At 44.4% G+C, this 27289-nt stretch overlaps 1 protein-coding gene across 5 annotated transcripts in view; it reads left to right on the top strand.

Moving 5' to 3' along the window:
• The window catches only part of LOC115192317 (KICSTOR complex protein SZT2), a 114161-nt gene that overhangs the window by 47865 nt on the left and 39007 nt on the right, over nucleotides 1-27289 (top strand). For all 5 annotated transcript variants that reach the window (XM_029750676.1, XM_029750677.1, XM_029750678.1 and 2 more), the window contains 11 exons: nucleotides 12623-12697; nucleotides 12934-13072; nucleotides 13956-14085; nucleotides 14515-14635; nucleotides 15478-15630; nucleotides 15914-16016; nucleotides 16204-16321; nucleotides 16652-16760; nucleotides 24282-24400; nucleotides 24703-24867; nucleotides 25471-25555. In XM_029750676.1, the coding sequence (XP_029606536.1) occupies nucleotides 12623-12697; nucleotides 12934-13072; nucleotides 13956-14085; nucleotides 14515-14635; nucleotides 15478-15630; nucleotides 15914-16016; nucleotides 16204-16321; nucleotides 16652-16760; nucleotides 24282-24400; nucleotides 24703-24867; nucleotides 25471-25555 (1317 nt within the window). The remainder of the gene's footprint in view (nucleotides 1-12622; nucleotides 12698-12933; nucleotides 13073-13955; nucleotides 14086-14514; nucleotides 14636-15477; nucleotides 15631-15913; nucleotides 16017-16203; nucleotides 16322-16651; nucleotides 16761-24281; nucleotides 24401-24702; nucleotides 24868-25470; nucleotides 25556-27289) is intronic.

The following is a 27289-nucleotide window of genomic DNA, read 5'->3' as shown; positions in this document are numbered from 1 at the left end:
GTAACTCAACCAATAATACCTCATATAATAATAATAATGGCAGAGCAATTTAACGGCAACTTCGTAGAAACAATTTACAAGAAAGAACCCAGTCATCAACATTAGAGGATTTGCAATAATCTGTATTACCTCCCAGTGGAGGAGTGCAGAGGGTATGGAAGAGGGGAGGGAGGGAGGGGTGTTCATAGACAAAACAAAGGCCGTAATGTCCAAAACCTTCTTGGCCACATGTCAATAGTACCATCCTTGTAACGATTGTCGTCGGGAGACGAGGAAGCGGACCAAAACGCAGCTGGGAGCGAATACATGTTTATTTAACACACTAGAATTAAACATGTACACAAAATCAAGGAAAAACTGCCAATACGTTACGTGCTCAAATAACGAGACAACAACCCACAAACATCGTGGGGGAAAAGGAACTTAAATGTGATTCCCAATCAGACTTCACAAGCGACAGCTGTCTGATTGGGAAATCACCCCCGAGCCCAACATAGAAATAAAACACAAAGAAAGGCTATAACCAAAACATAGAAAATAAAGCATAGAAATGCCACACCCTGACCAAAATAGCAGAGTTCACCTGGTCAGGGCGTGACAGTACCCCCCTCCAACGGTGCGTACTCCCGGCGCACCAAACTAAAGTCTATTAGGGGGGGGACCCGGGTGGGCGCCTCACCCTCGGTGGAGGCTCTGGCCCCGGGCGTGTTTCTCCCCCTGCCTCCACCCTAGCCCTACCCCTCTGGCCCGGACTGGACCACTGTGGAGCGGCATGCTCCGGCTCCGGAGCGGAGCCGTCGACCGGAACAGGATTGGGCACCGGTGGACCAGACACGGGCCGTGCCGGACTGTGGACACGCACCGTGGGCTTGGTGCGGGGAACAGGAACGGGCTGGACAGGACTGTGGACACGCACCGTGGGCTTGGTGCGGGGAACAGGGACGGGCCGGACAGGACTGTGGACACGCACCGTGGGCTTGGTGCGGGGAACAGGGAAGGGCCGGACAGGACTGTGGACACGCACCGTGGGCTTGGTGCGGGGAACAGGGACGGGCCGGACAGGACTGTGGACACGCACCACTAACCTGGTGCGGGGAGCAGGGACGGGCCGGACCGGACTGGGGACACGCACCACTGACTTGGTGCGGGGAGCAGGGACGGACCGGACTGGGGACACGCACCACTGACTTGATGCGGGGAGCAGGGACGGGCCGGACAGGACTGGGGACACGCACCACTAACCTGGTGCGGGGAGCAGGGACGGGCCGGACAGGACTGGGGACACGCACCACTAACCTGGTGCGGGGAGCAGGGACGGGCCGGACAGGACTGGGGACACGCACCACTAACCTGGTGCGGGGAGCAGGGACGGGCCAGACAGGACTGTGAACACGTACTGGTGACCTGAAGCGTGGAGCCGGTTTAGCCACTCGTCCTGGCTGGATGCCCATCCTAGCACGGCATGTGCTGGGCATGTCCACCGGACGCACTGGGCTGTGCGGGCGCACTGGCGACACAGCGCGCAACTCTGCATACCATGGCTTAGTGCGGGGAGCAGGGATGGGCCGGACAGGACTGGGGACACGCACCGTGGGCTTGGTGCGGGGAACAGGAACGGGCCAGACAGGACTGTGAACACGCACTGGTGACCTGAAGCGTGGAGCCGGTTTAGCCACTCGTCCTGGCTGGATGCCCATCCTAGCACGGCATGTGCTGGGCATGTCCACCGGACGCACCGGGCTGTGCGGGCGCACTGGCGACACAGCGCGCAACTCAGCATACCATGGCTCCTCCTCCAGATCTTCCCTCTGCAGGTCCTCAATCAAACGCCTCATCTCCTTCTCTTCCTCCGCCGTCATCCCCCACGAGAGCAGTGGTCTGGGCTCTTCCTCTGCCCTTCCGGACCACCCCATTAGCCCCCCCCCCAAAATTTTCTTGGGGCTGTTTTCCGGGCCTCCTCGACCGCCGCCTGCGACTCCGTCTACCGGCTGGCTTTTCCTCCTCGACCTGGGAATCCTTCCGCCAGGGTCCTCTCCCCGACATGATCTCCTCCCAGGTCCAGAACTCCTTCCCCTCGCGAGCCCATCTCTCGCGCTCCTTTTCCTCCCGCTGCTTGGTCCTGGTTCGGTGGGTTGTTCTGTAACGATTGTCGTCGGGAGACGAGGAAGCGGACCAAAACGCAGCTGGGAGCGAATACATGTTTATTTAACACACTAGAATTAAACATGTACACAAAATCAAGGAAAAACTGCCAATACGTTACGTGCTCAAATAACGAGACAACAACCCACAAACATCGTGGGGGAAAAGGAACTTAAATGTGATTCCCAATCAGACTTCACAAGCGACAGCTGTCTGATTGGGAAATCACCCCCGAGCCCAACATAGAAATAAAACACAAAGAAAGGCTATAACCAAAACATAGAAAATAAAGCATAGAAATGCCACACCCTGACCAAAATAGCAGAGTTCACCTGGTCAGGGCGTGACAATCCTACACCAATACAGTTCAAATAGCAATACACAATAAACTTGCAAGCAACCTCCCTTTAACAAAAATTTCAACCAGTTTTTTAAAATGAACTGATAAATATATAAACCTTATTTACTTAAGTATTCAGACCATTTGCTATGACTCAAAATTGAGCTCAGGTGCATCCTGTTTCCGTTGATCATCCTACAACTTGTTTCGACAACTTGATTGGAATCCACCTGTGGTAAATTCAATTGATTGGACATAATTTGGAAAAGCACACAGCTGTCCATATAAGAATTTGCCAAAAGGCACCTAAAGAATCTCAGACCATGAGAAACAAGATTCTTTGGTCTTAAGAAACCAAGGTTGAACTCTTTGGCCTGAATGCCAAGCGTCACATCTGGAGGAAACCTGGCACCATCCCTACGGTGAAGCATGGTGGTGGCAGCATCATGCTGAGGGTTCAGGTTGTAAGGTTCACCTTCTAGCCTGACAGAGCTTGAGAGGATCTGCAGCGAATAATGGGAGAAACTCCCAAAATACAGGTATACCAAGCTTGTACCCAAGAAGACTCAAGTCTGTAACCGCTGAAAAAGGGGCTTAAGCAAAGTACTTAGTAAAGGGTCTGAATACTTATGAAAATGTGATATTTTAGTATGTCTAAAACCTGTTTTTGCTTTGTCGTTATGGGGTTTTGTGTGTAGATTGATGAGGGGGAAAAAAAGCTATTTGATCCATTTTGGAAAAAGGCTGTAACGTAACAAAATGTGGAAGAAGTCCAGGTCTGAATACTTAACGAAGGCGCTGTATAAATGTGTACAGTATGTGTTACAGCCTGAATTTAAAATTGGTTAATTGGAGATTTTGTGTCGCTGGCCTACAATACCCGATAATGTCAAGGTGGAATAATGTTTTTAGATTTTTTTTTACAAATTAATTAAAATTGAAAAACTGATGTCTTTCGGCAAAAAGTATTCAACCCCTGTGTTATGACAAGCCTAAATAAGTTTAAGAGGAAAAATGTGCTTAACAAGTCGTGTAATAAGTTGGATTGACTCACTTTGTGTTTAACATGATTTTTGAATGACTACCTACACATTTTTTCCCCCCCCACCTTTATTTAACCAGGTAGGCCAGTTGAGAACAAGTTCTCATTTACAACTGCGACCTGGCCAAGATAAAGCAAAGCAGTGCGACAACAACAACACAGAGTAACACATGGGATAAACAAACATATAGTCAATAACACAATAGAAAAACCTAGTAAGATTAGAGAGGTAAGACAATAATAAATAGGCCATAGTGGCGAAATAATTACAATTTAGCATCAACACTGGAGTGATAGATGTGCAGATGATGATGTGCAAGTAGAGATACTGGGGTGCAATAAGCAAAAACACAATATGGGCATGAGATAGTTGAGTGGGTTATTTACAGATGGGCTGTGTACAGGTGCAGTGATTGGTAAGCTGCTCTGACAGCTGATGCTTAAATTTTGAGAGGGAGATCTAAGTCTCCAGCCTCAGTGATTTTTGCAATTCGTTCCAGTCATTGGCAGCAGTGAACTAGAAGGAAAGGCTGCCAAAGCAGGTGTTGGCTTTGGGGATGACCAGTGAAATATGTCGGCTGGAGCGCGTGCTACAGGTGGGTGTTGCTATGGTGACCAGTGAGCTGAGATAAGGCCGGGCTTTACCTAGCAGAGACTTATAGATGACCTGGAGCCAGTGGGTTTGGCGAAGAATATGTAGCGAGGACCAGCCAACGAGAGCATACAGGTCGCAGTGGTGGGTAATATATGGGGCTTTGGTGACAAAACAGATGGCACTGTGATAGACTGCATCCAATTTGCTGAGTAGAGTGTTGTAAGGTATTTTGTAAATTACATCGCCGAAGTCAAGGATCGGTAGGATAGTCAATTTTACGAGGGTATGCTTGGCAGCATGAGTGAAGGAGGCTTTGTTGCGAAATAGGTTTCTAGATTTCTAGATTTAATTTTGGATTGGAGATGCTTAATTAATGTGAGTCTGGAAGGAGAGTTTACAGTCTAACCAGACACCTAGGTATTTGTAGTTGTCCACATATTCTAAGTCAGAACCGTCCAGAGTAGTGATGCTGGACGGGCGGGTGCAGGCATTGATCAGTTGAAGAGCATGCATTTCGTTTTACTAGCATTTAATAGCAGTTGGAGGCCACGGAAGAGGTGTTGTATGGCATTGAAGCTCATTTTGGAGGTTAACACAGTATCCAAAGAAGGGCCAGATGTATACAGAATGGTGTTGTCTGCGTAGAGGTGGATCAAGGAATCACCAACAACAAGAGCGACCTCATTGATATATACAGAGAAAAGAGTCGGCCCATAGAGACTGCCAGAGGTCTGGACAGTAGGCCCTCCGATTTGACACACTGAACTCTATCAGAGAAGTAGTTGGTGAACCAGGCGAGGCAGTCATTTGAGAAGCCAAGGCTACTGAGTCTGCCGATAAGAATGCGGTGATTGACAGAGTCGAAAGCCTTGGCCAGGTCGATGAAGACTGCAACACAGTACTGTATTTTGTCGTTGGAGGTTATGATATCGTTTAGTACCTTGAGCGTGGCTAGAGGTGCACCCATGACCAGCTCGGAAACCAGATTGCATAGCGGAGAAGGTACGGTGGGATTCAAAATGGTCGGTGATCTGTTCCTTAACTTGGCTTTCAAAGACTTTAGAAACGCAGGGCAGGAAGGATATAGGTCTGTAACAGTTTGTGTCTAGAGTGTCTCCTCCTTTGAAGAGGGGGATGACCGCGGCAGCTTTCCAATTAATAGGGATCTCATACAATACGAAAGAGTTTAAACAGGCTAGTAATCGGGGTTGCAACAATTGCGGCAGATAGTTTTAGAAAGAGAAGGTCCAGATTGTCTAGCCCAGCTGATTTGTACGTGTCCAGATTTTGCAGCTCTTTCAGAACATCAGCTATCTGGATTTGGGTGAAGGAGAAGCGGGGGGGCTTGGGCAAGTTGCTGCGGGGGGTGCAGAGCTGTTGGCCGGGGTAGGGGTAGCCAGGTGGAAAGCGTGGCCAGCCGTAGAAAAATGCTTCTTGAAATTCTCGATTATCGGTGGTGACTGTGTTTCCCAGCCTCAGTGCAGTGGGCAGCTGGGAGGAGGTGCTCTTATTCTCCATGGACTTTACAGTATCCCAAAACGTTTTGGAATTAGTGTTACAGGATGCACATTTATGTTTGAAAAAGCTAGCCTTTGCTTTCCTAACTGACTGTATATTGGTTCCTGACTTCCGTGAAAAGTTGCATATCGCGGGGGCTATTCGATGCTAAAGCAGTACGCCACAGGATGTTTTTGTGCTGGTCAAGGGCAGTCAAGTCTGGAGTGAACCAAGGGCTATATCTGTTCATAGTTCTACATTTTTTTGAGTGGGGCATGCTTATTTAAGATGGTGAGGAAAGCACTTTTAACCTCTCTAGGGTAGGTGGGACGAAATCGTCCCAACTACGTAACAGCCAGTGGAATCCTGTGGCGCGTTATTCAAATACCTTAGAAATGCTATTACTTCAATTTCTCAAACATATGACTATTTTACACCATTTTAAAGACAAGACAAGACTCTCGTTAATCTAACCACACTGTCCGATTTCAAAAAGGCTTTACAACGAAAGAAAAACATTAGATTATGTCAGCAGAGTACCCAGCCAGAAATAATCAGACACCCATTTTTCAAGCTAGCATATAATGTCACATAAACCCAAACCACAGCTAAATGCAGCACTAACCTTTGATGATCTTCATCAGATGACACTTCTAGGACATTGTTCATATTTATATCAAAAACCAGCTTTTTACATTAGCATGTGACGTTCAGAACTAGCATACCCCCCGCAAACTTCCGGTGAATTTACTCAATTGCTCACGATAAACGTTCACAAAAAACATAACAATTATTTTAAGAATTATAGATCCAGAACTCCTCTATGCACTCGCCATGTCCGATTTTAAAATAGCTTTTCGGTGAAAGCACATTTTGCAATATTCTAAGTAGATAGCCCGGCATCACAGGGCTCGCTATTTACACACCCACCAAGTTTAGCCCTCACCAAAGTCAGATTTACGATAAGAAAAATGTTATTACCTTTGCTGTTCTTCGTCAGAATGCACTCCCAGGACTTCTACTTCAATAACAAATGTTGGTTTGGTCCCAAATAATCCATAGTTATATCCAAATAGCGCCGTTTTGTTCGTGCGTTCAAGACACTATCCGAAAGGGTAAATAAGGGTTATGCGCCCGACGCGTTTCGTGACAAAAAAATTCTAAATATTCCATTACCGTACTTCGAAGCATGTCAACCGCTGTTTAAAATCAATTTTTATGCCATTTTTTTCGTAAAAAAGCGATAATATTCCGACCGGCAATCTGTGTTTTAGTTCAAAGAGAGAGAAAGTAAAAACATGAGGTCGCCCCGTGCACGCGCCTCAGTCTGATGGTCCTCTGATCGGCCACTTACCAAAGGCGCTAATGTTTTTCAGCCAGCCAGCTTTTTCCCGGGTTCTGGGAGCCTATGGGAGCCGTAGGAAGTGTCACGTTACAGCAAAGATCGTACATTTTCAGCAAACAGAGCCAAGAAGCCCAAGGAATGGTCAGAGAGGGTACTTCCTGTTTGGAATCTTCTCAGGTTTTTGCCTGCCATATGAGTTCTGTTATACGCACAGACACCATTCAAACAGTTTTAGAAACTTTAGGGTGTTTTCTATCCAAAGGCAATAATTATATGCATATTCTAGTTTCTTGGCAGTAGTAATAACCAGATTAAATCGGGTACGTTTTTTATCCAGCCGTGTAAATACTGCCCCCTAGCCCTAACAGGTAGAACATCCAGGCATCCTCTACTGACGGGATGAGGTCAGTATCCTTCCAGGATACCCGGGCCAGGTCGATTAAAAAGGCCTACTCGCTGAAGTGTTTTAGGACAGTGATGAGGGTGGTTGTTTGACCGCGGACCCATTACGGACGCAGGCAATGAGGCAGTAGTTGCTGAGATCCTGGTAAAAGACAGCAGAGGTGTATTTAGAGGGCAAGTTGGTCAGGATGATATCTACAGTGAGGGAAAAAAGTATTTGATCCCCTGCTGATTTTGTACGTTTGCCCACTGACAAAGAAATTATCAGTCTATCATTTTAATGGTAGGTTTATTTGAACAGTGAGAGACAGAATAACAACAAAAAAATCCAGGAAAACGCACGTCAAAAATTTTATAAATTGATTTGCATTTTAATGAGGGAAATAAGTATCAAATACTTTTTTCCCTCACGCACATGAGGGTGCCCATGTTTACAGATTTAGGGTTGTACCTGCGAGGTTCCTTGATAATTTGTGTGAGATTGAGGGCATCTAGCTTAGATTGTAGGACGGCCGGGGTGTTAAGCATATCCCAGTTTAGGTCACCTAACAGTAAGAACTCTGAAGATAGATGGGGGGGCAATAAATTCATATATGGTGTCCAGGGCACAGCTGGGGGCTGAGGGGGGGTTTATAACAAGTGGCAACAGTGAGAGACTTATTTCTGGAAAGGCGGATTTTTAAAAGTAGAAGCTCAAACTGTTTGGGCACAGACCTGGATAGTATGACAGAACTCTGCAGGCTATCGCTGCAGAGGATTGCGACTCCGCCCCCTTTGGCAGTTCTATCTTGACGGAAAATGTTGTAGTTTGGGATGGAAATGTCCACATTTTTGGTGGCCTTCCTAAACTAGGATTCAGACACGGCTAGGACATCAGGGTTGCCGGAGTGTGCTAAAGCAGTGAATAAAACAAACTTGGGGAGGAGGCTTCTGATGTTAACCTGTCTGGGGTATGCGGGACTGCCAACAGCCAGTGAAATAGCAGGGCACCAAATTCAAAACAACAAAAATCTCATAATTCAAATTTCTCAAACATACAACTGTTTTACACCATTTTAAAGATGAACTTCTCGTCAATCCAACCACATTGTCTGATTTCAAAAAGGCTTTACGGCGAAAGCATAGCATTAGATTATGTTAGGACAGCACCTAGACAAGAAAAACCACACAGTCATTTTCCAAGCAAGGAGAGGCGTCACAAAACCTAAAATACAGCTAAAATGAATCACTAACCTTTGATGATCTTCATCAGATGGCACTCATAGGACTTCATGTTACACAATACATGTTTGTTTTGCTCGATAAAGTTCATATTTATATCCAAAAACCCAATTTTACATTGCCGTGTAATGTTGAGCACATCAATTTACAGAAATACTCATCATAAACGTTGATAAAATATTATACTGTTATCCAAAGAATTATAGATACACTTCTCCTTAATGCAACCGCTGTGTCAGATTTCAAAAAAAACTTTACAGCGAAAGCACACTTTGCAATAATCTTAGTACAGCGTTCAGACACGAAACCAAACCCGCCATTTTGTGGAGTCAACAAAACTCCGAAATAATATTATAAATATTCACTTACCTTTGATGATCTTCGTCGGAATGCACTCCCAGCAATCCCAGTTCCCCAATAAATGTTCATTTGCTTCGATAAAGTCCATATATATGTCCAAATACCTCCTTTTTGTTTGCGCGTTCGGTCGAGTACTCCAAATGCGCTGTGCTCGCGCATTAAGTTCAGACGAAAAGTCAAAAAAGTTATATTACAGTTCGTAGAAACATGTCAAACGATGTATAGAATCAATCTTTAGGATGTTTTTATCATAAATCTTCCATAATATTCCAACCGGACAAGACCTCTTCAAAAAAGAAAAGGAACACAGCTAACACTCACGTGATTGTGCGCCACTGAGCTCTTGTCATTTTCTCACTCATCTACTTCCAGGACCTCTAATTCTCTCCCCATTCACAGTAGAAGCATGAAACAACGTTCTAAAGACTGTTGACATCTAGTGGAAGCCTTAGGAAGTGCAAAATTAACCCTAAGTCACTGTATACTGTATAGGCAATCACTTGAAAAACTACAAACCTCAGATTTCCACACTTCCTGGTTGGATTTTTCTCAGGTTTTTGCCTGCCATATGAGTTCTGTTATACTCACAGACATCATTCAAACAGTTGTAGAAACTTCAGAGTGTTTTCTATCCAAATCTACTAATAATATGCATATCCTACCTTCTGAGCCTGAGTAGCAGGCAGTTTACTACGGGCACGCCTTTCATCCGGATGTCAAAATACTGCCCCCTACCCTAGAGAAGTTAACATGCATGAAACCAAGGCTTTTACGGTTATTGAAGTCAACAAATGAGAGTGCCTGGGGAATAGGTGTAGTACTGGTGGCTACAGGGACTGGGTTAACCTCTACATCACCAGAGGAGGAGTAGGATAAGGGCACTGCTGAAGGCTATAAGAACTGGTCGTCTAGTGCATACCTACACATACTGTACACACATCTGTAAGGTCCCTCTGTCGAGTGGTGCATTTCAAACACAGATTCAACCACAACGACCAGGGAGGTTTTCCAATGCCTCACAAAGAACGGCACCTATTGGTAGATGGGTCAAAATAAAAAAAAACTGATTGAATATCCCTTTGAGCATGGTGAAGTTAATTATACTTTGGATGGTGTATCAATACACCCAGCTACCACAAAGATGCAGGCATCCTTCCCAACTCAGTTGCCGGAGAGGAAAGAAACCGCTCAGGGATTTCACCATAAGGCTAATGATTACTTTAAACCAGTTACAGAGTTTAATGGCTGTGATAGGAGAAAACTGAGGATGGCTCAACAACATTGTAGTCCTCCACACTACTAACCTAAATGACAGAGTGAAAAGAAGGAAGCCTGTACATAATACAAATATTCCAAAACATGCATCCTGTTTGCAATAAGGCACTAAAGTGAAACTGCAAAACATTTGTCAAAGAAATATACTTCATGTCCTGAATACAAATGTTCTATTTGGGGCAAACACAACACATCGCTCAGTACAGTTTTTTTTCCTGGATAAAAAAGGGGCTTATGTGGTGGGCGGAGAAATGAGCACGGTCGACGCGGCTCCATTTTAGAGGTCCCCATCTTGGTGCTGTCGAGAAATTGTTGCATTTGTAAGCCAATTTCCTCCAATTCTACAGATTTCTCCATGGAGCTGAGAGACATTTTTGCTGTTTTAATGCTTGCCATGTATAATGCTGTGTTTTGCTCAAACACAATAACATAATGAATGATGCTAATTTCATTGTTGTAATTTTTTATTCTGTTTAGCTTTTATTTTGGTGATTATTAGTTCTTAAAGATTATATTAGAAAAATATATATATGTTCATTTTCTTTTCGACATACTTTAGTGCCTTATTCAGATCCCTTGACTTTTTCCACATTTTGTTAGGTTACAGACTTTTTCTAAAATTGATTAGTTTTTTTCCCTCATCAATCAAATTATTTTAATGAAATATCACATTTACATAAGTATTCAGACCCTTTACTCAATACTTTGTTGAAACACCTTTGGCAGCGATTACAGCCTCGAGTCTTCTTGGGTATGATGCTACAAGCTTGACACACCTGTATTTTGGGAGTTTCTCCCATTCTTCTCTGCAGATCCTCTGAAGCGCTGTCAGGTTGGATGTCACGTTGGATGGGGAGCGTTGCTGTACAGCTATTTTTAGGTCTTTCCAGAGATGTTAGATCGGGTTCAAGTCCGGGCTCTGGCAGGGCCACTCCTGCATTTTCTTGGCCGTGTGCTTAGGGTCCTTGTCCTGTTGGAAGGTGAACCTTCACCCCAGTCTGAGGTCCTGAGCACTCTGGAGCAGGTTTTCCCTCGATCCTGACTAGTCTCCCAGTCCCTGAAAACATACCCACAGCCTAATGCTGCCACCACCATGCTTCACCGTAGGGATGGTGCCAGGCTTCCTCCAGACGTGACGCATGGCATTAAGGCCAAAGCGTTCAGTCTTGGTTTCATTAGACCAAAGAATATTGTTTCTCATGGTCTGAGAGTCTTTAGGTGCCTTTTGGCAAACTCCACGCGGGCTTTCATGTGCCTTTTACTGAGGATTGGCTTCCGTCCAGCCACTCTACCATAAAAGCCTGATTGGTGGAGTGCTGCAGGGATGGCTTTCCTTCTGGAAGGTTTTCCCATCTCCACATAGCAACTCTAGAGCTCTGTCCGAGTGACCATCGGGTTTTTGCTCACCTCCCTGACCAAGGCCCTTCTCCCCCGATTGCTTAGTTTGGCCAGGCGGACAGATCTAGGAAGTGAATGGGGGCGTGCCCACCCCTCTGTTTCCTGTTGTCCACGATCAACTCCTTTGTCTTGCTGACGTTGAGGGAGAGCTTGTTGTCCTCACACCACACTGCCAGGTCTCTGACCTCCTACCTATAGGCTGTCTCATCGTCGTCGGTGATCAGGCCTACCACCGTCGTGTCGTCTGCAAAATTAATGTTGGTGTTAGTCGTGCGCGGCCTCTCAGTTGTGGGTGAACAGGGAGTACAGGAGGGGACTAAGGTGCCAGTGTGGCGGATGTGTTGTCGTCTACCCTCTGTGTGGAGTGTCTCTTGCAAGGCTAGCTGTGTGTAGCAGATACTGACAAACCGATGATAAACCATTGAGAAGTGAGCTAGTGTTGTGTGAGTGAGTGAATCATCAGCAGCAGCACTAACAGCACAAGTCTCTTGGCTTAGCTTGCAGCTTTACTGAGTGTCTACCTCCAGGCTGTTTTCTCCCTCTCCTCACCAAATCAACAGGGAGCAGCACACAGCTCAGCTCAGAGCTGACAGACAGACAGAATAATACATGTGATGACCCCCGCCCCCTCCCTGTACTCTCTTCTCGCTGGGGTACTTGTTCCAACACTGATTTGGGGAGACTCATAGGCCCTGCCAGGATAGGAGAGAAGGGAGGAGGAAAAAGCCCTGAGGGTCTCAGTCATGCTTTGGCGAGTCGAGGATAGTGGAGCTCTTGAGATTGGTCAGTGCTAGGGAGGGTTGTTTAAATTGGGCCTGGGTTGTGTTCAGTAGGTACAAATTTGAAGAATGCTCTGTGAAACAGTTGGGTACTGTCTGTACATTCAAACATACATTTGTTGTTTTCATTTTACATGTGCCCTAGCGAACATGCCCTTGGGCTGTGCTGACTCAGGTGAATGTGTTGTGGCGTGAGACTATAGAACCCATCTCCTTCTTTCCTCAGGCAGCGGGAAGCTGAGGCCCAGTCGAGTCCAGAGTGTGGTCTCCAGTCAAGGCAGCCTGGACTCTGACATGCTGGGTAAGAGATGGACATTATAGTGATGATGACAAAGATGATGATTATAGTGTTGATTATCATGATGATAATGATGATGACGATTATAAGGATGATGATCTTCATCACAATAATGATGGTGATGATAACACTGATGGTAACGCCAATGATGATAATAATGATTATGATACCAATTCTCATGATAACTGATCTCTGGGACATAACAACAACAAAAAACACATCTACCTGTATATTTTCAGGTTATGACGGTGGCAGCAGTGACTCTGAGTGTGAGAGCCCCACTGTGGATGAGCAGGAGTCCCAGGCCCCTCTGATGCCTGACTTCTGGCTCATCGTTAAGATCCACCAGGACAGAGTGGAGGTGTACTCTCAGTCTAGGTGAGGGAGAGGCTTAGGCAGTTATCCAGCTCATAACTGGTTCTCATCTTTATCCATTTGAACTTTTCAGAAAGCCATCTGACATGGCATAATTGTTCCTTAATGTTTCCATTATTTAGCTCCTGAGAACCCTTTTTAGAAATACATTTCATAAATACAATATTATTCTTACTAACCACGTTTCCATCCACAGTTTTTATGCGAGTAAAGTCATACGGTGTATATATAAACAAAAAAAGAAATCACAACAGCGTTGACTGAATCAGGAAGTGTCGTTTAAATTTCAGAAATGTCAACAGTTAATGTGTTCGTTCGACATGGTGGGATCTTTTTGTGTCGGTTTAATGAATTATGCAACAAATTGCGGCTCAAACGATTTCTTGCGCAGTTGTTGATAGAATAACCATAATTTCAAAGTAAATTTGCAGTCATGCGTTGCTGCTATGTTGTGTGGTCCTCCTACTATGACTTGGAAAAAGCTGCCAATTACCAAATAAGAATAATCTTGCTCTTATCCATCTCATCATATAACCTAACCTGTCCACTTTATGAACAAACTGTTGTCTAGAGAACATGCGCGAAAACCAGATTGGGCAAGTTTGCCATTTATCGCAACAGTTTCTGTGACAAAATCATTGAGAGAGTGGAAAATGCCATGGAAACACAGTGAACTTATATTTGTATTAACTTGTATTCGGTACATTAGGACTTTAGTGCCAAAGTTTTTTTTTTATGTGCGCTACCTCTTCACGCATCTTACAACAAAAAAAAATTATGCGCATGGAAATCTGTCGAAAATTGGATGGGAACCTAGCTACTGAGATAAAATATATTTAGCAAGAGACCTGTAAGATATAAATCCATCATGGCATATTGTGTACAGGAGCTTCAATGAAGCTAAGGAGGGCAGAGTAGAGGAGAAGGAGGAGGAAGAAGAGGAGGTTCCAGAGTACTTACGGCTGCATCAGATGGTGGTGAGGAAGATTGGAGAGATCTGCCGTATCGTCAATCAGGTAGGTTACACTCCTTTATGTGACTGGGATCCTCTGACCTGAATAAAAACGTTTACATGAAAAAATTGTTTGTGAAATGTAGGTTAAGCTCTCGCCCTTCAAGACACATCTGCCACTTTTATTGCTTGTATAGCAAGTAGCAACACTAAAGTGCAGTCCTAGCCCTTAACCCTCCCTCCCTTTGTCAGTCTGGTTGGTGCTGTTCAACCTCTAAGGCTACATTCAAATGTCCACAGCACAGTCCTCTTATAACTAAGCAGTGTATTACGCTTGCATTCTAAGTAGTGTGCTAGTGTGGATATTGGAACAGGCACTAACCCTTCTGTCTCGCCCCTCTCTTCTGTCTCGCCCCTCTCTTCTGTCTCGCCCCTCTCTTCTGTCTCGCCCCTCTCTTCTGTCACGCCTCTCCTCTACTTTGTCTCTCCACAGCGTCTGCTACTCCAGGACCTCCACGACAGCCATGTGTGTAACTCGCTCCTGGTGGCAGAGAGTGAAGAGGACATCTGGAAGAATGAGTCCCTGTACAGACAGAGACTGGCCAACTCCGATGGTCAGTCAGTCAGCGACGCTCACAACCACACACTAATACAAACAGACGTGATGCGTGCTTTTATGTAGACTCAACGACTTTCTAAACCTGCTTACATAAATATCCCAAAACTGTTTTGGGGTATCGACTACAGCCAAGGTAAAAGGATGTACAGTCGTAGTTTGTGTGGAACATCCCCATTCTAGTACCTAAGGCTATTTTAAGAAATTTTTGCAAGTATCATAAACTTCATGTGCATCATATGCACGTCTTTGGTGGCACCAGGTTTGTTGTTGTACAGTACACAAGTTAGTAATGCATTGCACGTTCTTGGCCCCACACGCTCCCAACTGTCATAGTGATAGTAGAGCTCAATCCAATACAGGTCCATGGAGATGGAAACGCACACAAACACACCCACTCTCTCTAATGTATTCAAGGTTACAGGTAGGAGCATTAGTGACAGCCCAGTGAAGTATGCTCAGAGACGGGAGCAGTGTGAAACGCTCATTAGATTCATTTTCTATTTTATGGCAGCCGTTAAGACAGAATTACCAACTGTTATTTTCTAATATCGCAGATTTTTTTCCCGGCTCCAGTGTGTGTAAATGATTTGGATCCTGTAGAGGGTATAGGCATCAGAGAGAAGGCTTGTTGTTTGCGACTGCAGTGCAGTAACATAATGTCAGTGTGGAAGGGAAGGGGCTCCCAGAGCAAATTGTGTGTCTTTTCTTCGGCTGGCGTCATGCTGAAATGTGTCCCCCCCCTTTCCCCTCAGCAACTGTTGGCAAATTTATTCGTAAATAATTTTATTTTATTTTTTAATCTTCTCTTTCTCTCTTTCACACACGTACACACAACAGATTACAATGCAGAGGAGAGCTACCAGCCACGGGACTACCTCGCGGCCACGATGCAGTTCATCCCAGGTCACTTTGCCTGTGAGGTGGTGTGGAGCACCGTCATCCACATCCACCCTCGCCTCAAGATGGGGCCTAACATGGGGGTGTCCAGGGGTGAGTCCGTGACACCCGCAAAATACAGAACAACAGTGTGTTTGGGCATGCAGGAAAATAAACACCACCCACAGAGCAGAACTTCATATCTTCATGACCATTAACAATAACCCCTTGATCCTGAAATGTACTTTTGAATATGCCAGTATGAATATACATATGAAAATGATCATGAATAGGTCTTAAAATACATTTTAATATGATGGATTCAGTATAATTGAGATTGAGATTTTCAGTATCTTTATTTGTGTTGAAACTCTCTCTTCTCATCTCCATATCCCAGCTATCCAGGCTCTGCGGTCAGTGCTCAACGCCATGTGTGTGGTCAACAGGAAGAGCATGTTTGTCTATCAGGAGCGCTCCACTAAATCAGTCTTCTACCTCAGGTTAGCCCTGGTGCCCCCCTCGTTCTAACTCCGCTGCCTCCCCTCTCATTGTATAACAGTCCCACCTCTTCATAGGCTCTCCTCTCTCCTGCATCCAACCCTGCACTCAAATACTTTTATTGAAGGAATTGAATTGAGCAGGCCCATTCTTGCTTATGAATATTCCCACAATCTGTTTTCTTCCCAGACTTTCGGAGACGTCCCAAACAGGGAAATACTCTGACCTGGATGGCAACCTGCACCCCATGTCTCGCTGCGTCGGCCTCGCCCGGAGCCAGGAGCCGCTCTACTCTGAGGACCTCACGGTACATTAGCACACTTTCTCATATGAACAGCAAGCATCTTCGGTCCTGAAGAACCATTAGGGCTCTACTCTTGTCGTCTCATCGTAAACTCATACCACGCTCATAGTGGATTTCTCTATAAAGACAAGGCAGCTTTGGCCCTGAGAAACCATTAGGGCTCTGAGATGGTGTCACCGCTAGAGGATTGATCTGCTGTTCCCAGAACTGTGGTGTCCTGCTCTTGGGTTAGAGAGGATTGTGCGATGTCACTGTCAAATATCTACAGTGGTCTGACGTGGGTTTGTGTGTCTGCATGTTGGGCGTGTGTCTGTGTTTTACTCCTATCCCCAGGGCTCCCGGTCATCTCTGGAAGGTGCTCGGTCGTCTCTGGAAGGTGCACGGCCAGTGGGACAGGTGGATAAACACATCTTGTTGCTGGTGCATGGAGTGGGAAGTGCTGGTAAGACAGGGGTTTGAAGAGCAAGGGGAAGAAAGAGGCTCACATGGCTAGGGGACGATTCTAGGAAAGAGTGTAATTGACAGTGATTATGACTGCATACTTTTGGTACTGATAGCAGAGAATCCTACAATGCATGGATGGTGAGAAGAGTTTGCCTAATGAGGGATTAACTGCATATGTAAAGGGCTAATGCAGGAGTTAGGAGTAAAACATGACCTGTTTGTCTCCTCTCGGTGCATTTCCTCTCTGAGTTAAATGTGTCCCTGTATACTGTCCTCCTGGCAAACAGATGAAACATGAAACTGCTGATTCATTCTCTAGTCTGTGCTGCAGTACCTTCTAATGGCCTGCTAGATGGCACTGTTGCTCTGGCTCCATCTAGCTCTTCCCAGGCTTCGTCCATGACGTCAGCTCTTTTCCTCTCAAAGTTTTTCTTAGCTTCAACAAGAGGGACATATTAAATTCGTACATGTTTTTTTCCTCTCCCCACAACTGTTCATACAGCTCAACTTCTTTATTGATGAATTCCTTTGTTTACAGAGAGGTGACATTTTCTTGAAGTGTTTGCAATTGTTTCAATGCAGCGTTTGTTTCTAAGGCTCCAGACCAGGGGCCTCATTTATAAACCTTGTGTATGCACAAAATATGTACGCTCCAGTTTTAACGCAAAAGTTGGCATTCATAAAAACTGCCCCTTGACCTGTGAATATGCTTATCCTCCTGCAAACTTTAGACCATGCGTACGCATAGTTTCTAGTGGTTGAAGTATTGCATTGCCACAAGGCAAAAGTGGCCTAGTAACCTTGTGCAAATAGGGAATGTAAGGGTGGATGGTAGGCCTCTTACTTGCCCTGGTTGGTTGGCGCTGTCTGGCTGGTGTTGGTGAGAAAGGAAAGAGAGGATGCAGAAGATCTAGTGCGTGGTTTTTATTTTAAGGCTCTTGGAGCAGGTATTTACAAAATATACAAACCATCCAACAAGATGCTAGACCAGGCTCAGTGTATAATAAACCTTTTTTTTCCCCCCAAAACTAGTCAAATGAATAAAAAGACTGAAGAGCAGTCTGACTAGCCCCTAGGGCTCAGAACAGATGGCCCTGCCAAGCCAGGCAGCCATCTTCAACTACCATAAAGCTCTACACCTGAGCATATATACCCTGGCAGAGACCAAGTGACAGGAAACAGGAAGCACTTGTATTTGAATGCACTTTGTCAAACTAAGCCTATAAACACTTAGCAAAATAAACAACTCTACAATAACAGTTTAGATACTATAACCTGTACGATACAGAAATATACAGAATACTTTTAAAGAGCTGGACTAAAGCAGAAACTCTTTCCCCCTATTAGTAACATAGTGTCCCTTAATTAATTGTCACCTGCATGCATGGTGGCCATGCCCCTCCACATGCCACAAGACCAATCTCACACAAACATATTTTAGTACTCCTTTAGACTGGCAAATAGTACAGATTTAGACTAGCAACATAACTAACACACTTTCTGATTTACTTATCATGTCTTCTGTAATTTATATTTAATGTTTAGAAATGATTTAGAATCGATCAAACACAGGTAACGTGACCAAGCAGTTCTATCACTATGTATACTGTGAAATGGGTCTAGTGAGGAGGCACAGAGTTAGCTTTCTCATAGGGAATGTATGATGATTTATTCATGAAAAAAACAGGTAGCTAAATATGAAGATGCAATCATTGGCTGTCAGTGAGAAGAGCGAAAATCTATTAATTTGATAGTTACATTGTAAAATAATTAGAAATCTATTTCCGATTATTTAGTTAATTTCCATGATCATTGCAAAATAAATTCCCGACTGATGGTTTCATTCTTGCAAATTAGCCAACAACAAGTTAGGATACAGTGGCTTGCGAAAGTATTCACCCCCCTTGGCATTTTTCCTATTTTGTTGCCTTACAACCTGGAATAAAAATGTATTTTGGGGGGATTTGTATCATTTGATTTACACAACATGCCTACCAATTTGAAAAAAAAAAAGAAATAAGACAAAAAAACTGAAAACTTGAGCGTGTATAACTATTCAACCCCCAAAGTCAATACTTTGTAGAGCTCCCTTTTGCAGAAATTACAGCTGCAAGTATCTTGGGGTATGTCTCTATAAACTTGGCACATCTAGCCACTGGGATTTTTGCCCATTCTTTAAGGCAAAAACTGCTCCAGCTCCTTCAAGTTGGATGGGTTCTGCTGGTGTACAGCAATCTTTAAGTCATACCACAGATTCTCAATTGGATTGAGGTCTGGGCTTTGACTAGGCCATTCCAAGACATTTAAATGTTTCCCCTTAATCCACTTGAGTGTTGCTTTAGCAGTATGCTTAGGGTCATTGTTCTGCTGGAAGGTGAACCTCCGTCGCAGTCTCAAATCTCTGGAAGACTGAAACAGTTTTCCCTCAAGATTTTCCCTGTATTTAGCACCATCCATTATTCTTTCAATTTACGCCAGACATAGCATTTTCCTTAAATATGGCCAAAAAGCTCAATTTTAGTCTCATCTGACCAGAGTACCTTCTTCCATATGTTTGGGGAGTCTCCCACATGCCTTTTGGCGAACACCATACGTGTTTACTTATTTTTTTCTTAAAGCAATGGCTTTTTTTCTGGCCACTCTTCCGTAAAGCCCAGCTCTGTAGAGTGTACGGCTTAAAGTGGTCTTATGGACAGATACTCCAATCTCCGCTGTGGAGCTTTGCAGCTCCTTCAGGGTTATCTTTGGTCTCTTTGTTGCTTTTCTGATTAATGCCCCCCTTGCCTGGTCTGTGAATTTTGGTGGGTGGCCCTCTCTTGGCAGGGTTGTTGTGGTGCCATATTCTTTCCATTTTTTAGTAATTGGTTTAATGGTGCTCCATGGGATGTTCAAAGTTTCAGATATTTTTTTATACCCCAACCCTGATCTGTACTTTGTCCCTGACCAGTTTGGGGAGCTCCTTGGTCTTCATGGTGCTGCTTGCTTGGTGGTGCCCCTTGCTTAGTGGTGTTGCAGACACTGGGGCCTTTCAGAACAGGTCTGTGTATATATACTGAGATCATGTGACAGATCATGTGACACTTAATTAGTCACTGCACACAGGTGACTAATTATGTGACTTCTGAAGGTAATTGGTTCACCATGTCTTATTTAGGAGCTTCATAGCATAGGGATACATATGCACGCACCTCTTTTCCGTTTGATATATATATATATAATACTTAAAAAAAAAAAATTAGTTCTTTTTTCAATTTTACTTCACCAATTTGGACTATTTTGTGTATGTCCATTACATGAAATCCAATTAAAATCAATTTAAATTACAGGTTGTAAGGCAACAAAATAGGAAAAAAACGCCAAGGGGAATGAATACTTTTGCAAGGCACTTTAGGCTACCATTTGTCCCATCTCTCATTTAATTGGACCCACTTCACAGTAGTAAATACTGTTGATAAGCTACCGGTATTTTGCTCTACGCGATCTGATCCAAAGCACAGTGTAACGGTAGAACAGACAGTTCACCTTTTCCATTGACGTTTGTAGGCTACGTTTTAATACTGTAATGTCAAATTTCTTGAGTAGCCAAGACAATATTCCATTTATAAACATAATATATACACTATATATACAAAAGTGTGTGAACACCCCTTTAAATTTGTGGATTCAGCTATTTCAGCCACACCCGTTGCTGACAGGTGTATAAAGCACACCGCCATGTAATCTCCATAGACAAACACTGGCAGTAGAATGGCCAAACTGAAGAGCTTAGTGACTTTCAACGTGCCACCGTCATAGGGTGCCACCTTTCCAACAAGTCAGTTCGTCAAATCTCTGCCCTGCTAGAGCTGCCCCAGTCAACTGTAAGTGTTGTTATTGTGAAGTGGAAACATCTAGGAGCAGCAAAGGGAAAGGGAGATACCTAGTCAGTTGTACAACTGAACGCATTCAACTGAAATGTGTCTTCCGCATTTAACCCAACCCCTCTGAATCAGAGATGTGCGGGGGCTGCCATAATCGACATCCATGTCATTGGCGCCCGGGGAACAGTGGGTTAACTGCCTTGCACAGGGGCAGAATTTTTACCTTGTCAGCTCAGGGATTCGATCGCTCAGACGCAAAATGGTAGGCCACACAAGCTCACAGAACGGGACCGCCGAGTGCTGAAGCGCATAGCGCTTAAAAATGATCTGTCCACGGTTGCAACATGACGACGGGCACCACCTTGTAAAAAAATCCTGGGGAGAACCTTGGAAGTTATAAAGATAATTAAGTTGCTAATGGCAGCCTGCAGTACCCTGGTCAGCCTACTCAATGAGAGAGGGCAGCATGAGCTAGCCTGAAATGTCATTTCCTGGAGTAGCTCAAACTGTGCATGTTATGTCAGGCCATCTTAACCGACTTCATTTGGCTTCAATGCGCTGTTGAGTCTTCACATAGGAATCAATGGTGTCACGTGATTGATGACTTTGTCCATTCATAAATACAGTCATTGCTCCAGACTCCTTACTGAGCATTGATTTGCATAAATATGTCAGAGAGAAACACCTCTAAGGTATCCTCTCAACAGTAAAGGAAGTCAGCAATACACAATTTGAAGTAGAGAAGCAGCCGTCATATACTGAACAAAAATATAAATGTATAATTTAAAGTGTTGGTCCCATGTTTCACGAGCTGAAATAAAAGATCCCAGAAATGTTCCATACGCTCAAAAACGTATTTATCTCAAATGTTGTGCACACTTTTTTTTTTACTTCCCTGTTAGTGAGCATTTCTCTTTTACCAAGATAATCCATCTACCTGACAGGTCTGGCGTATCAAGAAGCTGATTAAACAGCATGATCATTACTCAGGTGCACCTTGTGCTGGGGACAATAAAAGGCTACTCTAAAATGTGCAGTTTTGTCACACAACACAATGCCACAGATGTGAAGTTTTGAGGGTGTGTGCAATTGGCATGCAGACTGCAGGAATGTCCACCAGAGCTGTTGGCAGAGAATGTCATGTCAACTTCTTTACCATAGGCCGCCTCCAATGTCGTTTTAGAGATGTTGGCAGTACGTTCAACTGGCCTCACATCCACAGACCATGTGTAACCACGCCAGCCACCCGGACAGTTGATGAAACTGTGGGTTTACACAACTGAAGAATTTCTGCACAAACTGTCAAACAGTCTCAGCTCATCTGCGGGCTCATTGTCCTCATCAGGGTCTTGACCTGACTGCAGTTCGATGTCATAACTGACTTCAGTTGGCAAATGCTCACCTTTGATGCCCACTGACATGCTGGAGAAGTGTGCTTTTCACTGATGAATCCCAGTTTCAGCTTTACCGGGCAGATGGCAGACAGCGTGTATGGTGTTGTGTGGGCGAGCAGTTTGCTGATGTCAACGTTGTTAACAGAGTGCCCAACGGTGGCTGTGGGGTTATGGTATAGGCAGGCATAAGCTACAGACAACGAACAGAATTGCATTTTATCGATACCGTGACGAGATCCTGAGGCCCATTGTCATGCCATTCATCTGCCGCCATCACCTCATGTTTCAGCATGATAATGCATGGCCCCATGTCGCAAGGGTCTGTACACAATCCCTGGAAGCTGAAAATGTCCCAGTTCTTTCATGGCCTGCGTTTTCACCAGACATGTCACTCATCGAGCATGTTTGGGATGCTCTGGATTATGGCTGACCCCAATTAGTTGACTGGCCGATTGTTTGGCCGATAGGCTGTTGGTCGACCAAGATTTTATTTTAGTTGAGCAGTAGCGAAGATATATATTTTTATGGCACAAGAGACACCTATCTTATTCCTGCCCATCTCAATGAACTAATCCAATGCAGAGGCAGCAGGGATGACATTGTCCAAGAAGAAGGAGGGTGGCTAAAATGCACAATACATGTCTCTCTCCAGGATACACTCTCTCCCGTCAATTTATGTACATTCATTGTTTCATAACTTAATTGTGTGAATTGTTTGCGTTTGAATGTTAGTGTATATGAATTCCCCATTACATATATCACCAGTAGTACATTCCTATCATTTCAAATCTACAATGTTTGTTTGGTTATGGTCATTTCTGTTAATGGATTCAATATATTATTTTTCCAGTCTTTTTTACCATTCTCATTGTCGGAGTGGACATGTTATTTGCAGAGCGCACAACTTATGCTTATTTCGTTCCATTTATGAGTTTGGTCAATTTAGTAATTGTATTTTGTTTAGAGTGCTCCTGTCAATGTTGAGTAAGGACGGGCACCTAATTACGCATAGAAGTTGGCCTGTAGGCCACCTGGCCTGCGCACAAGTCTACACTACTGTGTACAACTGGCAGCTTCATTAAATATTACCCGCAAAACACCAGTCTCAACGTCAACAGTGAAGCGCCAACTCCGGGATGCTGGCCTTCTAGGCAGAGTTGCAAAGAAAAAGCCATATCTCAAACTGGCCAACAAAAAGAAAATATTAAGATGGGCAAAAGAACACAGACACTGGACAGATGAACTCTGCCTAGAAGGCCAGCATCCCGGAGTCACATCTTCACTGTTGACGTTGAGACTGGTGGGTACTATTTAATGAAGCTGCCAGTTGAGAACTTGTGAGGCGCCTGTTTCTCAAACTAGACACACTAATGTACTTGTCCTCTTGCTCAGTTGTGCACCGGGGCCTCCCACTCCTCTTTCTATTCTGGTTAGAGCCAGTTTGCGCTGTTCTGTAAAGGGAGTAGTACACAGCGTTGTACGAGATCTTCAGTTTCTTGGCAATTTCTCGCATGGAATAGCCTTCATTTCTCAGAACAAGAATAGACTGAAGAGTTTCAGAAGAAAGTTCTTTGTTTCTGGCCATTTTGAGCCTGTAATCGAACCCACAAATGCTGATTCTCCAGATAGTCAACTAGTCTAAAGGAGGCCAGTTTTATTGCTTCTTTAATCAGAACAACAGTTTTCAGCTGTGCTAACATAATTGCAAAAAGGTTTTCCAATGATCAATTAGCCTTTTAAAATTATACACTTGGATTAGCTATCACAGCGTGCCAAAGGAACACAGGAGTGATGGTTGCTGATAATGGGCCTCTGTACGCTTATGTAGATATTCCATAGAAAATGTGCCTTTTCCAGCTACCATAGTCATTTATAACATTAACAATGTCACTGTATTTCTGATCAATTTCTCAAAGTAATGTTTTCTTATGTCTTTGTTCATTGAAGAACTGGAAAGACCAATCCAAGTCAGGTCTGAGGCAAGGGTCATTTTGACATTGTCTCTATTTTAATTGCTTAATCTGTCATCTCCCCTTCATATGCACTGATGGGAAAAATACTTAACCGATTTAAAACAATATGGTGGACACTCATCATTAGCCTGGCTTTCACCTGGTCAGTTCTTTCTGGTCAAAGTGATGAAGGAGAGGAGGCAAGGAGATGACAGATTTAAAAAATATATTTTTAAATTTTTTATTTACAATAAAAAGCTATGGTTTGAGGTCTATTCTCCTGACACCTGTCTCTGCCTGGTCTCCAACACAGGTCCAGAGATCACAGATGAGCTGGTGAAGGTTTTGAGGAAGCGTCTGGATGAGACCACCCTGGACATCATCACCATCATGCTGGGCAGGAACTGCAAACTCACCCCCGCTGACGTGGAGGTAAGTGATTTGGTGCATCGGTGTTGCATATATTCTTTGGATGAATCGTGATTTAATGGAGGCAGAGATTTTAACCAAAACGTTCGGTTTGTTCTGTGGCGGAACCGGGCTGAATATGCTATTTTCACCAGTTCAAATGTAGCCACTTTCACCCCCCAGAAGTAGTGTTGAGATTTGCTTCTGAATCTCTTGTGGAAAAGACAAAAGATTCAGTTATGGGTTTCAGAGATGACTTAGTGTTAAGTAGGAACGGGAGAATCATTGATGTGTTGCTTGATTGCGTGTTGATGTTCTCCCCTCAGTTTATCCAGCCGTCAGGCTCCCCAGCCACTGAGGTGATGGAGTTTACTCTGCCGCAGTGCTTCATGCCCTGGACCCCTGCTGTGGCCCACTACCTCAGGCAGAACCTGCTCATCTTCCTCCACATCCCCAAGTACACAGACAGCTACGTAGAACACCACTTCAAGGTATGCAACACCGCTAGTACACCACACTGGTACCACTGCACGAGTACACAGACGGCTACAGAACATTGAGCACCATTTTGAGGTAGGCTACAGCCCAGCCTCACCCTGCATACAGACATTAAGGAGCAAAATCTGCTTCTGCAAGTAAAAAGTGTGTATATAATGTCCCACCTCTCCCCCTCTCCAATTTGGAAGAATTTAAACCAATATAAACTGACCTCTGTCCCACCAACATTTTCTGGTGTGATTCCGCTTTAATAAGCGATTTTTGTGTCTGAATGCCGGGTAACATTACTCCCAGCACTAGGGCTGCCCAATTCAGATCTCTTTTCCACTCTCTTTTGACCCATCTCATCAGATCTTTTTCAGAGCTGATCTAATTGGTCAAAGTGTTTTTCAGCGACATATTTGTCAGTTTTAGAGGATGATAGAAGGGGATCATTCAAATGATGCAAGTGTGGTGTATACAGTTCCCTATGAGGGGGTGTAGGCTAGATGCATAAAAAAGAGGACCAATCGACTGATGGATAGAGTAGTGACTACATGTATTTTTTGACAAGTTTCATTTTTGTGTGTGAAATCGCACATCTCTCTCTCTCTCAGCACTACTTCCATCAGAGCAGTGAACTACCTGACTCTGATGTCTACCTCTACAATAAGCCTGGGGGCCAGGGGACTGGAGGGAAAGGTAATGAAGTTCTATCTCTCTTCTCTCAGCTGTCCCTGCACACACACCATCCTCTCACTCTGTCCGCTCACTCTGTCCCTGCACAGTGTCCATCTCTCTGTCTCTCTCTCTGTCTTGCTCTCTCGCAGTCTTGCACTGTCCCTCTTTCTCTCTCTCTCTCTTGCATGCACACGTGCACATACCCACACGTATCCCATTGCATATGGCATAGCACACCCTACACCTAATTCACCACCTGATATTGTGTTTCTTTATAATTAGGTAGCCTTCGCTTGTTTTCTCCAATTATTTAGCTGAGGCTGTATTTTCTCTCCTCTACTTGACGGTTTTTGCTCAGCGGAGTCAGGTGTGTGTTTGTGTGTGTATGTGTTTATAAGCTGCTGACTTCGAGGGAGTGATATCACAGGTTGTGCTGACAGCCTCTTTCCCTATTTATACCTCTCACCACATTAAATAATCGCACGGCAAATTATCACAGCACTGCCTTGCCTCGCATAGCTAATACGCACTAAGCTGACTTTTGTTCTGCTAAGGCACTTCTGGTATAGAATGTTCGTTTCTCTGATTAGTGTAACACTCGTTCTCCCAAGGTGACTGGCCCATCAGACTCCCCAACTTCCATATGCAAAGTGTGCTTTGGTGGATAGCTTGCCAAAAAATGAAATGAGACTGAATAATGGCCTGTTTTGTTGTGTATTCCCCTGTTTGAGGATCAGATCATCTTTCTCTTGGGACAGCACATGCTATTTGCAGCACATGCAGGTTGCTTCCCAAATGGCACCCTATTCCTCATATAGTACACTAGTTTTAACCCGAGCCCTATTGGCCCGGGTGCACTATAAAGGGAATAGGGTGCCATTTGAGATGCCCACACAACCCAGGCTTTTGCATTCATTTCCCATGCAGTCGCGCTACTTTTTAATTGCTGTGAAGGGAAGCTCTGACTTCATCTCATTCATTTTAAATATTGCACAACAAGGTGCTGAAGTGATTTGATTTGACTTGATCCCTGCCTGGTGTGAGAACATGCCAGGTGCAGAGATGGAACGTTTAGTCTTGCGCTGTTTTATTCCACGGCCAGTTTATTAAGAAACTGTTTTCCAGTGGTTGCCAAGCTAATCTTGTAGAAAAGTCACAACCTAAACTACACGCCCACTGTGCTTGAATACCATGGAAGGAATTTTAGCATGGGGCTGCTGCTTCAGTGATTCCATCTCAGAGAGCTTATAGATGGCGTTTTTATTGCAGAATTCAGACAGAGATATTTCCCTCTCACTAATAACTGTGTATGAAGGACCCTGCAACAAATAACTCCTATAATAACTCATGTATGTTATTATATGTGTGATTAAAATAGTAGCCATGTCTGTGCGTAAAGGAAGTGAAAGAGTGTAGTGCCAGGCTAGCGGAGGCCTAGCTCTGGTCCAGGGCATTAGTGTGGCTTGTTAACACTGAGCCTTCTTTAAAGCTGCACTAACGCCCTGGACCAGAGCTAGTAGAAGCCCAGCAGAGGGTCTCCTGGACATTTTGCATTCAATTGGTAGATCAATCAGAGATGGGGTTGCAAAATTCCGGTAACTATCCACAAATGTACAGGTTTTCTAGATATCCCGGTTGGACGTTCGCAGAACCAGGAAAGAATAAGCAGGAAATCCGTAATCCTCCGACCGGGATTTCTGGAAAACCTGTGAATTTTGGGAAAGTCAGCGGAACCCTTTTGCGACCCTAATTAGA

Source organism: Salmo trutta, chromosome 4 (assembly GCF_901001165.1).
Source record: "Salmo trutta chromosome 4, fSalTru1.1, whole genome shotgun sequence".
NCBI classification, from domain to species: domain Eukaryota; kingdom Metazoa; phylum Chordata; class Actinopteri; order Salmoniformes; family Salmonidae; genus Salmo; species Salmo trutta.
The sequence above is the reverse complement of the archived record's forward strand: the minus strand, read 5'-3'. Positions and strand labels throughout refer to the sequence as shown.